The 15648-nt window shown below is 36.8% G+C and overlaps 1 protein-coding gene across 1 annotated transcript in view; it reads right to left on the reverse strand.

The window, feature by feature from the left end:
- LOC121376965 overlaps window positions 1-15141 on the reverse strand; it is a 31805-nt gene extending 16664 nt beyond the window's left edge. The window contains exon 1 of the mRNA XM_041504774.1: window positions 14738-15141. Within this exon, the coding sequence (XP_041360708.1) occupies window positions 14738-14812 (75 nt within the window). The 5' untranslated portion in view covers window positions 14813-15141. The remainder of the gene's footprint in view (window positions 1-14737) is intronic.
- Window positions 15142-15648: the final 507 nt, after the last annotated feature.

Genomic DNA, 15648 nt, shown 5'->3' on the forward strand with positions numbered 1-15648 from the left:
AGTGGGATATTTCTCGATCCAGCCAATGCAGCACGACTGGTATATCAAAGGCTGAATTTTTCCCGAAATAAAACAAAACACCCAAACCTTTATCCATGTTTGCATAACTGCCAAACAGTAATATACTAATATAGGATTGCAAACGGATTACTACGGTTTGGGTTTATTTGGTGTGTTTTTTTTACATGGATTACGACTAGTATTGTTGGTAGAATGGTGAAAATACATGGTCAAAAGGTTTTGGGGCAGTTCGTTTTGCCCGGTATTCTCTATTAATTAGTTTTGACCGAAATTTCTATTAATTATTTTTGACCGAAATTTGAGAATCTGCTCCAGCACTGGATGGATGGTTGCTCACCCACCCCTTCACCCCTTCTCTCAAAGCCCACCCCTGTCTCGTACGCTTATACAGACTTCTCTTGGGCATGTTCGTTCACTGTTGTCCGCGTTTTACTAGCACACACCCCTGAAAATTGCGGGAACGATAATTTCGTTCGCGTGTCGCTCGCTCAAATTTAGTTTTCGTTCGCGCATTGAACGGAAGACACCATTTACGTGGACATAACAGGTTATGCAAAAAGGGAAATGTGTTACCTGAATTTGTTTTTGCGTAACCGATGAATGGGTTACGCACATTTGTAATTCTCAGAGGCACGTAATATATCTATAATATATGTATGACGTCATATTTAGCAGTTATTTAGCAGTTCCTTTCTGAAGATAAGATTGAAACATGTAAAAGGATAGTTATTTCTTTAAATTATTTTTTAAATACATATATACTGTACACTTGTTTTATATATTATATATATATATATATATATATATATATATATATATATATATATATATATATATATATTCTTCAAAAAAAGAAGGGGAACTCTAATAAGAATTTACAGTTGCCAAAATTGTAAGGTATATTAGCTGTGGGGAATGGTTATATGATAATAGTGAATTAATTGGGTAAACATTACAACCGGTAGTTCAATATTTCAGTAGGTTTTATGACCACCTTAAAGGACGATTGGGGTCAGAAGTGAAATTTGAAAGTTGACGGGTTTTTATCAGTAAATCGCAAATTCAAACAATAAAAATGACTAAAAACAAAACACTAACAACTGTATGATCAACAGAATGAAGAAGATTGACAGAAATAATGTTCCACAGTGATTAATGGACCTTCTTGGAAATTGTCAAAATCGAGAATGACACCCTACGCACGTGTAGGGGGCAACTGCGTGATGCACGTGCAAACTATGGAATGTGTTTCGGTGTGTTGATAAACAGACCTGAACGTTCTTTACTAGGATGTCTGTGGTCAAAACATATGTTCGGTCTAATAGTTGATATTAACATTCATATTTCAGGTTACCCTACTTTTTTGAAGAGTATATATATATATATATATATATATATATATATATATATATATATATATATATATATATATATATAAACCATATAATTTGTTAAACATTAAACAAACACACAAACAAACACCATTCTGTTTATTGGCCTGTTTCCAGAAACTGCGCATCTAACTGTGACTATACGACAATATATTACAGGTCCTCTATGAGCTAGATACGGTACATGTAGCCCAAAGGGGAAGTTATGTTATTGTCTGTTCTAAAGGTCGTCTCACAATAAGGATGATGCGATGAGACAATACGTGTATATTTGTGACCTATTATCCAGGTCACGTCTCAGCTGCTTCGACTGTCTGTTCGGAGTTGAGGTTAATGGGTTAACTGTGAAACAGGGAAACACGCTACCGTTTAACGGCTATTGTAGTTGTAACAAAAATGAGAAGAAGAAGAAAAAATAAAAAGGTAAAATGTATAAGGTAAAATAAGACAAAATTAAATTAAATTAAATTTAATTTAATTTAATCAAATTAATTCAATGCGTATGCAAGAATGAATGAATGGATGGATGGATGGATGAATGAATGGATGGATGGATGGATTGACGGATGGATGAATGAAACACCTGAGAAAAAGGGAAATAGAGTATCCTGTGTGATATTTGAATATCCTTTTATACAAAATCAAGTATCTGTGTCTAACAATTAACTTTTCTCTCTCATTTTTCTCTTGATTTGTTTTTGTTATTGAGTGTGGGTACTTTGCTACTCAAGCACGGTTGTCGTGGACCCAACCTCAAACTTCGATCTAGATGTGTGTGGATGGTTGTGAATAATGTTTGAGATGCTTCCATCAGAGAAATGTCCGAGCACGTTTGTCGTGGGACACAACCTCTGACTTCTCTCTAAACTTATATCCAAAAGGTTTTTACATACTTGCTGTTAGTGTTTAACGTGCACATTCAGAACAAGCTGTTGCAGCACACGCCTGTCCTGGGCACAGGTGCCGGCCTCAGTCGGCTATTCCGTACAGGACAAGAAGGGGTTGGAGGGGGGGGGGGGGGGCTGCACTGACTGGTGCAAGGGAGCACCAGCAATCCGACCGAGGCCGGTAACAGGCGGATGTTTGCTGTTAATGTAATAATTCGACTTCTATAACAAGCCCGACTGCGCGATTATGACTGTGAGCTGTAACCTACAGTTACGCGCCGGATATAACTGACGGACGTCACGGAGTATTAACTATTCTCCGTTTGTCAAATCGAAGATGATCGTTATGCACTCGTAACTCGGATGTTACACAAGTACTTTTCCCATTAATGAAATAGTCGGCCGTCTGTAGGTAGTACTAAACCAAGTAACATCCGGCTGGGTCGAAGTTCGAGGTGCACCTCACTTATGAGCAGTTAAAACCATAAGTCCTGCCATTGGTGATAAATGTGACAGTGTTTGCTGTGATAAAATGTCGGTTCATATGGCCAGTAGATTCCTGTAATTTAATTTGAACTAGTAACTACCATTGTGCTTGAAACATGTGCTGGGTCCTACTAATATAACATGACAATGTTTGTACGGGACTATGGTAGTCATAGACGATACCCGATATGTCTGAAATGAACAGCTTCACCCCCCCCCCCCCCTCCCCCCCCACACACACACGTTTTTCTGATTCGCTTTAAGGGTGAAGGGTGGTAGTATTTATATCCGTTTTAGTCACATATGTTAATATTGTCGTCTATGGGATTTGATTTGGTGCTATACACCCTGTAGCCGCGTGCCGGCAGCCAATCCACGACAGGTATTTAACCCCAGGAGACAAAATCACAATATCAGGCTGTAAAATAACCATTTCCTTTGCAACCCAAAGATGGTAACAAAATTTTTTTTAGTACAGGAAGAATAAAAAGGTGTGTTTTGTTTAACGACACCATGGAGCACATTGATTAATTAATCATCGGCTATTGGATGTCAAACAGTTGCTAATTCTGACTCGTAGTCATCAGAGGAAACCCGCTACATTTTACTTAATGCAGCACGGGATCTTTTATATGCACTTTCCCACAGACAGGAAAACACATACCACGGCCTTTGACCAGTTGTGGTGCACTGGTTGGAACGAGAAAAAGGTAGAATCACTCCCTTCTTTCCATTTCTTTATGAGGAACACTGTTTGAAAGAAACGTTAAAGCACATTGGTTTATTAATCATCGGCTATTGGTGATTCTGACATATAGTCTTAGAGAGGAAATCCGCTACGTTTTTGATATTAGTAGCAAGATATGTTTTAATGCACTTTCCCACAGACAGGACAAAACGAACCATAACCTTTTGATATATCAGTCGTGGTGCTCTAGTTGAGACGGGAAAACCCCCAAAGAACTCGTCCTGTGCGACGATTCAATCCTTAGACCGAAGCACATCAAGCAAATGTCTCATAAATTTGTTTTCCATTACAATAAAAGTTGCATTTATTTTACCATCTGTAGCCTTTTAAAGATGACTTCAGATGAAGCGCAAGAAATGCACAATGCCTAAGAAACTACTTTATGTAAGTTCATGCCATGTTTTTAGGGAAAATAAACACATCTTGTATTGGCTCTTGCTCGTTAGAGAATTAGTTACAAATTCTGAGTTCACACTGGAACGAATATTCCTTTAGCCAATTTTCAAATATGTAGAGCATTTCCTTGAAAATTATTAAAATGTAGATAATTTAACGGAAACAAATATTATCGAAAGACCAAATGTGGCAGCTATTTAGTTAAAACAAAAAAGAGCCATTGGCTAATATGACAATGGACAGTGTGTCTTGCACCTAACTGACGTGTTTCCATCTATCTCTCGGGTAAATTAAACAGATAAAGGAGGAGAACAAATGTCACACGTGTGGCCATGTTTATTTAAAATAATAAAACACTTTACATAGAGGTGCACAGAGAAAAACCTAACACCTATTAAACATCTGGACACCCATATCATAACTTTTAATACTAAAATATTATTTTTATGATCTTCACATAAAATTGAATCACATCCTTTGTGTAACAGGATGATCCTGTAAACTTCACTTCGCTTCACTTACGCTTTGGAATGCAAAGGACATAGCCATGAATAATGTATGTTATTGTTCACGTTGGAGTATTTGATGACTGATAGTGTTATAAGGAATGTTTTAGCAATAAAACAAAATCATAACCTACACAAATGTTATATTACTTCCTGTCTTTCTTGTAGTAACAGCGACGGATGATTGGGGGCGGGGGAGAGCTTAAAGGGACAAGGGGACGATGAATCGCAACAATTTTAAAACAATGCCAAGAATTTCATAAAAGGCACTAAAGATGCATTTTTGAATATATTTGTATTAATAAAGCACTCGTGCATTGTCGTGTAAAATTGTATTTTAAAAAATGGTAGAAAAACATATGAGTAGTATATCAAAAAGTTTCTTTAAAGTTTCTTTTCTTTAAAGGGACAGTCCCTAGTTTTTAAACACTAAGACATATTTTTCACTATTAGAGCCGTTTATGATCACTGAAAAAACAAAAATACTTATATTTTATTGTTTAGATTATCCATTTCCGTACAACCGTAGTGTTTCTGTAATCCTGGTGTTTCTAATACAACAAAATGCATTTTTCATATTTTTAAAAACGCACGTGCGTCTGAGAACTAACGGTTCTTGTGTCGCGTTTTAGTCTATTTTTAAAGGGCATTTCAACGTCACAGATTCTTGTTTCACTCTGTTGTATTCAAATTTGTTACAGGTTTATAAATTAACCAAACTTAGTGTCCATTTTCACGGGTTGAAAGTAGAGTCTAGGTGAAAATATGCCGTAGTGTTTGAAACTAGGGTCTGTCCCTTTAACGACACTACTAAAGCGCTTTTATATGCAGTTGACTACACGCATATATACGACGATAGCGAATAAAATACGAGTTAGTAAACAAAACTGAAGAGGTAGCATTTGAGGGTTATATAGACGATTGTAACACATACATGTACACATACTCTAAGATGGCGAAAGTTGTAAATCCATAAGGCATACGGTTTTTTTAAATCTAGGATTTCATAAAGAGAAGAGAAAAAGAAGAAAGACGTACAAGACGAGACATGGTTACACGCAAGGTGTATGTTTGTTTTTCTTGTTTTCTGCTATCTGCAAACAAGCCATAAACTACAACGAAATTAAGCCAGTATCTTATATTTTGGTTACTCTTTATCATTAAATAAATTAGCCCATGGAGCCCATTGTTTATTAAATGGACATTCCTGAGTTTGCTGCAATTTGTAAGATGTTATCGACTAACAGAGACTTTTTAGCGATTGTAATTGCATGTCAAATATATTATTCTGCATACAGTATTTGTTGCTGTATATTAAACGTGTTTGTGTTTGTTGTTTTTTTGCCTTTACCATAGTTTGACACCCAGTAGCCGATGTATTTGTCGTGCTGGGGTGTTGTTCATTCATTCATTTATATTTAATTTTATTTCCTAAAAAAAAAAAAAATTTCGTACGTACGAAATTATTTGAAGACAAAATCCAGTTTGGGCTTCTTACAAATATTAAGATGACCAGAAACACATTGAATATACAGACATTGATATTCTAAACAAGAAAATATATTTAATATGTAAATTTAATCGTATAAATATTTTATTAGTCGGAAACATCTTATAATGCAGCAAACTCAGGAAAGTCCCTTTAAACATTTTGTTTCGACAGATTTTAACAGGTTTGATTTGTAAATTCTTCTCTTTTTTTTGTATCTTACTTCCATAAACATAATATTTTATGTTAATAATTAACCAATTAAGAAAGTTAGATTTTTCATTATTGATCATACCAAAGATGACATTATTTTTATTGAAATTAATTATAATATTATTATCCAGTTTTGTACTGAAACCCAAAGGTTTTGAAACTCATTGCATTCGACAAATAGATGTGGTATGGTTTCTGGATGGTTGTTACAAAAGCTACACGTGTTTGACTCAACATAGTGAATAGTATATAAGAACGTGTTCGTGGTAAAGTTCGATGAACAATATACAACCAGTAACAGATGAGCAAGCTAAATAATATAAGAGTTTGCGAGGAAAAGTGGACATTTTACACGTTTGCAACTGAAGAGACGTAGGGGTGGGACGTTTGCAACTGAAGAGACGTAGGGGTGGGACGTTTGCAACTGAAGAGACGTAGGGGTGGGACGTTTGCCAAAAGTAAAGCCCTCTCCTGGTGAGCGATCAGTACAGGATCAGTACAGGATCTATCTCGGCCCATTGGGCTATTTCTCAATGTAGCCAGTGCACCACGACCGATATACCAAAGCTCATGGTAAGTGCTACCCTGTCTGTGGGATGGTGCATATAAAAGATCCCTTGCTACTAATGGAAAAATATAGCGTGTTTCCTTAAGACTATACGTCAAAATTACAAAATGTTTGACATCCTATATCCGATGGTCAATAAACCAATGTGCTCTAGTGGTGTCGTTAAACAAAACAAAGCTTTAACTAATTTAGTCACGCATCTATAATGAGATACTACAATGCCTTAAAGGGACAGACGCTAGTTTTTAAACACTACGACGTATTTTTCACAAATAAAAAACATTTTTAATCATTTAAATTAGGAGTACTTTCATTTTATTATTTAGAATATTCATTTTCGTACAACTTAAGTGGTTCTGGTGATCCAGGTTTTTGTAATATCCCGAAATGCATTTCTCATAATTCTAAAAACACACGTTCGTCTGAGAAGTAATAGTTATTGAGACAGGCTCTAGTTTTAGACGATATTTTCAGGTTTAAATATCACACACTTCAGCTTTTCTCTGTTATAACCTTATCCAAATGTTTCGCAGGTGTGTAAATTAACCAAAGTTACTGTCCAGTTTCGCAGGCGTGTAGATTAACCAAAGTTACTGTCCAGTTTCAAAGGCGTTTACTGTCCAGTTTCGCAGGCGTGTAGATTAACCAAAGTTACTGTCCAGTTTCAAAGGCGTGTAAATTAACCAAAGTTACTGTCCAGTTTCAAAGGCGTGTAAATTAACCAAAGTTACTGTCCAGTTTCAAAGGCGTGTAAATTAACCAAAGTTACTGTCCAGTTTCAAAGGCGTGTAAATTAACCAAAGTTACTGTCCAGTTTCACAGGTATAATAAAACTACGTTCTGCGCCTTTACGATGTCCAAACCTATTATAATGGTTATAGATATAATATAGTGGTTATAAACATATTATAATCGTTATAGATATATTATAGTGGTTATAAACATACTATAATGGTTATAGATATATTCGTATTCGTAGCAAGATAATGCAAGTAAATTGTACTTTTAATAATGTAACCATATTTTACTTGTCAAAAACATTTAGGTTTTTTTACAAATCGCTGTACACAGCACAACCGGAGGTTCAAAGTCCTCTCGAGTCGTGACTTTATTTATCTAAGGTGGTCAGAGAGTGGGATAACAATGATATCAGCAGGACTGTGAGTAACCAACGAATTACTGCGAAACAGACATCCAGGAAAACATTCATGGACATCCGCCATGTCAAATTTGCAATATTTAAAAAAAACACTATAGTTTGCTGTTGTTATTATTATTATAATATTTCCCCGCATCAGTATAGCACTGTCTAGATTGGAATGTATGAAGAATGAGGCATTAGAAGCAAATCCCGACATATTTGGACACTTAAAGGTGTATTCCAGGCCATCACATGCGCGTAGTATAGGAGTGAAATCATTAAAATGGTATTTAAAAGTTGGCCAAAAGTACAACTCCTGTTTTGTTATATTACTTCCGTGTATATATAATACTTAAAGACCTTTGTTTGAGAAAACCACACTTGTAATTTCGTCCCGGTTATATTTCTGTACGACTGAACCATGGGAATGATTTAGAAGATACAATTGTGCAGTAAAACATCTTTAAAGAAGGGGCAGGTTTATAATGGGAAATCAAATAATGAAATAAGAATGAAAGGGTTCACTTAATTTGGAAGTTTTCAATATGGAATAGAAAAGAGGCCAAGAACAAGAGAAAGGAAGAGTAAAGTTTGTTTTATTTAACGACGTCACTAGAGCACATTGATTTTTTATCTTAACATCGGCTATTGGACGTCAAACATATGGTCAGTCTGACACTGTTTTTTAGAAGAAACCTGCTGTCGCCACATAGGCTACTTTTTACGACAAGCAGCAAGGGATCTTTTATTTGCGCTTCCCACAGGCAGGATAGCACAAACCATGGCCTTTATTGAACCAGTTATGGATCACTGGTCGGTGCAAGTGGTTTTACACTTACCCATTGAGTGGCGCACTCACTCAGGGTTTGGAGTCGGTATCTGGATTAAAAATCCCATTCCTCGACTGGGATCCGAACCCAGTACCTACCAGCCTGTAGACCGATGGCCTTAACCACGACGCCACCGAGGCCGGTAGAAAGGAATAGAGTGAAAGTTTAAGGCTTTACACGATCTTCGTTCTGTGGAGTGCAGTCCACAATATTAAATCCCAAAGTCAACAATGTTAACATAATTATTTGGCTAAATCTGTTACATTCCCATTTGACCTTTCCAGAAAGGGACAATGCTGAGTCTGTAGTGATTGTAAGACATTTCGGATTAATGCTAGTCTCAAACTACAACCTTGTTGGCCAACTTTCTGCTGTCACAACTTTATTCTACGACTGACCAGTTGTTAGTCTGATCGCTCTTACAACTCGATTTTCGCCGTATAACCCATCAGTTGTTAATCTGAGCGCGCCCGTCGTAAGTCGGGAGTTGGGGGAAATTACAACGCAACCGTCGAGTTGGCCAACTTCGTCGTGACAGTTGACAGTTGACAGTCTGAGCCTAGCACCAGGGAACCTTTTTGGTTCTCAGCCCGGTACCGGCTCCCACACAGCGAATTTTAACGACTCGATGGGTAGGTGTAAGACCACTACACCATCTTCTCTCTCACTAACAACTAACAACTAACCCACTGTCCTGGACAGACAGCCCTGACAGCTGAGGTGTGTGCCCAGGACAGCGTGCTTGAACCTCAATTGGACATATGCACAAACATAAGCTAAAATGAATGAAATGAACGTATAAGTAATCGGAATAAAATGATCCTAGGTTAGTTGTTTTGCAAAAAACAGGAAGCTTCCTGAACTGCGTTATAGTTTCGCTGAAAAACAACAAAACAAAACAACAATAAAAAAACATAATAATAAAAAACCTGTCACGCTGATAGCTTAATGTGTTTTCCGCTAACGTATATTTTTATGTGATTATAATTGGCCATGACAGAAAACATAAAACAAAATGTGAAATACCTAGAGATGGTTATTTGTTGTAATTCTAAACTTAAATATTAAACATTACTCGAGGTTGTAAATGGATGCCTCAATAGCTCAAAAGGTATCGTGGCAAGTCTGCAAAGTTGCGGGCGATTCGGTGCCATAGGTTCGAGTCCCAGCAACGGCATGGGACAATTTGTGCGGCCAGAAAGGATTTAATTATCCCCTGCGCCAGTGCGTTAATATCTATGTATGTAACAGTCAACCTCGATATACATACAATATATAGATATTCACACATCAATACATACATACATACATACATACATACATACATACATACGAACATGAATGCATGCATGCATATATATAACTTTTCGAAGACAAGTCAGTAGATTTCTTTAATCAAGTGAACACAATTTGATATTAATTTAAAGGTCTTTTTTAACCATGCGCCACCTAACCTAACACACGCTAACGTTGTGTCGACTTTTCCCAAATACACCTACATCCCCCCCCCCCCCCCCCCCCCCCCCCCCCCCCAACACAGGTAATACGGATAATCTCCCGGTTATGACATCCGAAAACAGTGATATTTACACTTTAGGTAATTTAGCTTTACATGAGTACAAATAGTATCAGATCAATTTACACGTTAACAACCCTAATCGCAAATTAACGTGAGTATATTACGTTAAACGCAAACTGAAATAGGTCAAGATGGATTAAAGATTAACAGTATTCAATCAGTACCCAATCAATCACACCAAGTAGTCATGTAAGAGCGAGCTACTATTAAGTTGCTGTTACGTTTCCCTCCCCGAGGCAGTATGACTCAAGTGAGCAGGTACACATGTAAACGGCAGACACGATTTTTTATATAATGTAGTGAATCTATTTTCCAGTTTTGGTAGTGTGACAAAACGTCCTGTCTGGGTTGAGATACACTGTCCATAAATTCACTTGGCCTCTGGTTTTTGTTTGTTTTTGTTTTATTTTTGTTTTATTTTTTATTTTATTTTATTTTATTTTATTTTATTTTATTTTATTTTATTTTATTTTATTTTATTTTATTTATTATTATTATTATTATTATTATTATTATTTTATTTTTATTGTTTTATAGGGGGTGGGTTTTTTTTTGGTGTTTAAGGATATATATTATATATCTATATATATATATATATATATATATATATATATTATATATATATATATATATATATAGATATAGGATAGATAGATAGATAGATATATATATATATATATATATATATATATATATATATATAGATAGATATATACATTTTTTTTAAAAAAATTTTTAATTAATACATTTATTTAATCTCTTTCTGAAATTGATAAATTCACTTGATCTTTACAAAAAATTACTTGGTATCTGATTTTTTGTTTAATTAATAACTCTAATTAACTTGCAATCTAATTAAAATTAGCTCCACTATTACATGTGGATCTAACAGCAGCCAGTTGGAGCTCATGTCCACCAATCAAAACCTTACTTGCAGAATCATGCCAGTGAAACATGTATACCCTCAGGATAATTCGGAATGTTTTTAACTTATTTTTAAATCACTGGCATGATTCTGCAAGTAAGGTTTTGATTGGTGGACATGAGCTCCAACTGGCTGCTGTTAGATCCACATGTAATAGTGGAGCTAATTTTAATTAGATTGATTAACTTGGTCTATTTTTCGTCTTTTCATAATTAATAAAGTCACTAAACGAATGTTTTTCAAATTAATAATTAAATACACTTGACCTCATATTTGTTTTGTTTCTATCTCTGTCTCTTTCTGTCTCTGCCCCCCCTCCCTTTCTTTCTTTCTCTCTCTCTCTCTCTCTCTCTCCTCTCTCTCTCTCTCTCTCTCTCTCTCTCTCTGTCTCTGTCTCTGTCTCTGTCTCTCCGTATCTCCGTATCTCTCTCTCTCTCTGTTTGTCTGTCTGTCTGACTGTCTGTCTGTCTGTCTCTCTGTCTGTCTCTCTGTCTATCTATCTATCTATCTATCTATCTATCTATCTATCTATATCTCTATCTATCTATCTCCCACTCCCTTTCATTTGATTTATGTGGGGGGTTTTGCTGGGTTTAATTAATAAATTCACTTGACGTCTACTTGTTTTCTTATTTAATAAATTCACAATAAACACGAGGCAAGTCTACGTGCCTGTACCGTACGTATTAGTAATCTTATATTCCCACCATTGCGATCAGAATTGTGAATCTAGGTTGTTTGCTCAAGTGGTTTTAATTCTGTGACGAGAACAAGCGACAGAAAATGTAGTCATACAAACATTTTACTGGGTCATAAGAGAAAGCTTTAGCATGGCATCACCTTCTACCCATTACGTCCCTCTTGGTCCGCCATAGGCCGCCGCTATAATAATTTTGAGACATTGGAAACAGGATCCAATATGGCCGGGGGATTGGCAAAACAATAAAGGAAGGAATATTCAAGGGCGAATCCGGGAAAGGCAGGACAAAAAGGGCATCTTCTGGGCTGTCCATTTTCAGTAAATGATAATAAAATCTTTATATGATAGTAACCAACGAAAATACTGCGGATTGAAGGCGGTGTGTGTATGAGTGTGTGTGTGTGTGTGTGTGTGTGTGTGTGTGTGTGTGTGAGAGAGAGAGAGAGAGAGAGAGAGAGAGAGAGAGAGAGAGAGAGAGAGAGAGAGAGAGAGAGAGAGAGAGAGAGAGAGAGAGAGAGAGAGACAGAATGTGTGTTCGATGGTGGTGGTGTGTGTGTGTGAGAGAGTGAGAAAGTGTGTGTGTGTGTGAGAGAGAGAAAGTGTGTGTGTGTGTGTGTGAGAGAGAGAGAGAGAGAGAGAGAGAGAGAGAGAGAGAGAGAGAGAGAGAGAGAGAGAGAGAGAGAAAGTGTGTGTGTGTGTGTGAGAGAGAAAGTGTGTGTGTGTGTGTGTGTGTGTGTGTGTGTTATAGTTGGTTTTAATTACAGTAATGTGACATCATATTACTTTATTACACATGTATTATACGATAATCTGCCGTTAACCCTAACTACAACTTGTGTACATAACCTGCTTGTCATATATGGCATTTTGTAACGGACTGTTCTGTCCGCCACCCCAGGACACCCCTCAGAATCTGTTTAACACATTCTTGAACCAGTGACTGTTATATTAGATATAATTAAAGTAACTACTGTATCCAAAATACATGAATAAAGTATACAATTCATAAAGTTATTATATACAAATGTTTAACATATTTTACAGTGGGAATGAATGAATGAATGAATGAATGAATGTTTAACGACACTCCAGCACGAAAAATACATCGGCTATTGGGTGTCAGACTATGGTAATGCAAACAAATAAAGTGATGGTCAACATCAATACAAGAATTCAAGATTTAAATAAAAACAGTGTAAAGAACAGTGCAAAAATACAAATATCACAGATAGATACTGACTTTTACTCAAAATTTCAATTTTGTGCTGTATTGGCCATTATCAAAGAGAATGGTGAGGTTACAGCACGCGCAGGGGTATTTTACAGTGGGAGAGAGACCGAAAGAAAGAAACGAGAGAGAGAGAGAGAGAGAGAGAGAGAGAGAGAGAGAGAGAGAGAGAGAGAGAGAGAGAGAGAGAGAGAGAGAGAGAGAGAGAGAGAGAGGAGAGAGAGAAGAGGAGAGAGAGAGAGAGAGAGAGAGAGAGAGAGAGAAAGAAAGGGGTAGGGAGAAATGAGATTGGCAGAGAGATAAAGCCAGAGACAGAGAAATACAGAGAGAGGGAGACAGACAAACAGAAACAGGCAGACGATTATTCAATACATAATCCACAATAACATATTGTTCCATTTAAAGTAACGTCTCTGAACTGACATTTATATTTGATTCTCTGTTGCCATTTTTTACTTTGACAAGATCATTGCGTGCGCAAGATAATGTGACAGTGATATTTCAGCTGAGGTAGCCTACCTAAAAGGTCATAATATTATTACAACTCAAGTGGTTTAGCCGCCATAGCGAACACGACAGACGGGTCGTTTGTTCCAGTCGAACTGCAATGTATGACGAGTATAGTGCGTGACAAGACAAATGGCGCTTTAAACTTTACAGTTAGTTTTCATTCGGTGTAATATAGGGAGAAAAGGTTAAACAGGTTCATAACTGAGAACAAATAAGTACTTTTTTAATATTTGGGAGGGTATTTTGAATATTAAATATTATGTATAGAGTAACACTCTAACAAAAGGTTTTGATTATTGTTAGGGTATCTTTTAATGTATTTTATTGTTTATTTTGTTTTTCATTCTTTGTTTTTGTTTGTTGTAATTGGGTTTTGGTTTGTTTGTTTGTTTGTTTTAAGGTTTCTTGGGGGGTGGGGGGGGTGGGAGTGGGGGGGTGGGGGAGGGCTTGTTGGTTTTGGGATATACATTTTTTTAAATTCTTGTTAGTTTGGTTGGATTTTGGTTTTTAGTTTTGGTTTTGGGTCTTATGTTTTGGCGGACTAGGTCAAATGATATACGGGAGGTTACTAATATTTGAGTACTAGTAATAACGAGAGAGAGAGAGAGAGAGAGAGAGAGAGAGAGAGAGAGAGAGAGAGAGAGAGAGAGAGAGAGAGAGAGAGAGAGAGAGAGAGAGAGAGAGAGAGAGAGAGAGAGAGAGAGAGAGAGAGAGAGAGAGAGAGAGAGAGAGAGAGAGAGGGGGGGGTTAATGAGAGAAATACATCTAGATAAAAAGATATAGAGAAAGAAATGGTATATATATATATATAAAGATACAAAAATGAGAAGCGTATTTAGAAAGACACCGAAAGAGACAGAAACAGAGACAGAAAGATAGATCAAGAGATACATGTAGAGACACAAGGAATAAAGTAGTCAAACTCAGTTTGACAGAAGAGACATCTTAACCGAGACGCAGTTGAGTAAACTATGTTTTATAACTGTAGAAAAATACCCGTGTATGAACACAAACATAATCTTTATTTTCAAACCGAAATCTCCATACGAGTCGTAAAATTGTCGCTGCAAAATAAACAACACCTAGGCTGTAATATATTCGTTAAATAAATAAACCTACCTGTTCACAGCTAACGCCACCCAGGATGGCGACAAGTACTCCTATAGCGGTAAAGCACAGCGTACGGGTATCCATTCCGTCCCCACAAGTCTTAAAAACACACAAATAAAACAAATAACACGCGACAGATAGACAGACAGAAGAAAACAAAAAGTCACAGTCAAGTTAGGGATCCGGGACGTCTAAAACAATAACCATAATGACTCGTTAATTCCGATCTTCTCCGAAAACGTCTACCGAACGAAAACTGTCACCAGGAAGTAAATTACTGGCGACGAAGGTTACCCTACATGTGACGTTGTTCAGAGGCGCACTTCGGACCAGGAAGTTAGTCGATTGGGCTGAGTTATAGGGTCATTGTTAGCGGTGTTAATGTGGGAGAGAGGTACATACAGAATGTGGCCCTTCGTGTACGGTATCGGGCGAACAGTGATTTGTATAGTCCTATACATGATTCGACCGAGTTGGTTGCACTATACCAATTAATTTCCGGCTGGGTCGAAGTTCGAGGTGTACCGAACTTGTGATAGAGAAGTTAACACCACAAGTCCTGTGATTGGTTATAAATGTGAGTGTGTTGGTTGTAAAAAAAATTAGTTTCATCTGGGCTAAAAATGTATGCAATTTTATTTGATGTAGTACCACCGTGTCAAGTAGCCTTGTGCTTGGAACATGTATGGGGTACCTGTAAAAAAAAGTACTAAAATTTTGTGCGAAACTAGGGGTGTTGCAGAAACATCTGGTTATACCGAAAATGAGCCATGAAAGGTACCATTTTCTGCAGTTAATACTTTGAGGTAGGGGTTGTAGTACTGATATTTATGGGTCACAGTTTGGTTGATATATTGCATATAGTGTTTTTAAACACAAACGTTAACATGGTCGCCTATGGGATTTGAATTGGTATAGTC

The sequence above is a fragment of the Gigantopelta aegis genome, chromosome 7 (assembly GCF_016097555.1).
Source record: "Gigantopelta aegis isolate Gae_Host chromosome 7, Gae_host_genome, whole genome shotgun sequence".
In the NCBI taxonomy this organism is placed as follows: domain Eukaryota; kingdom Metazoa; phylum Mollusca; class Gastropoda; order Neomphalida; family Peltospiridae; genus Gigantopelta; species Gigantopelta aegis.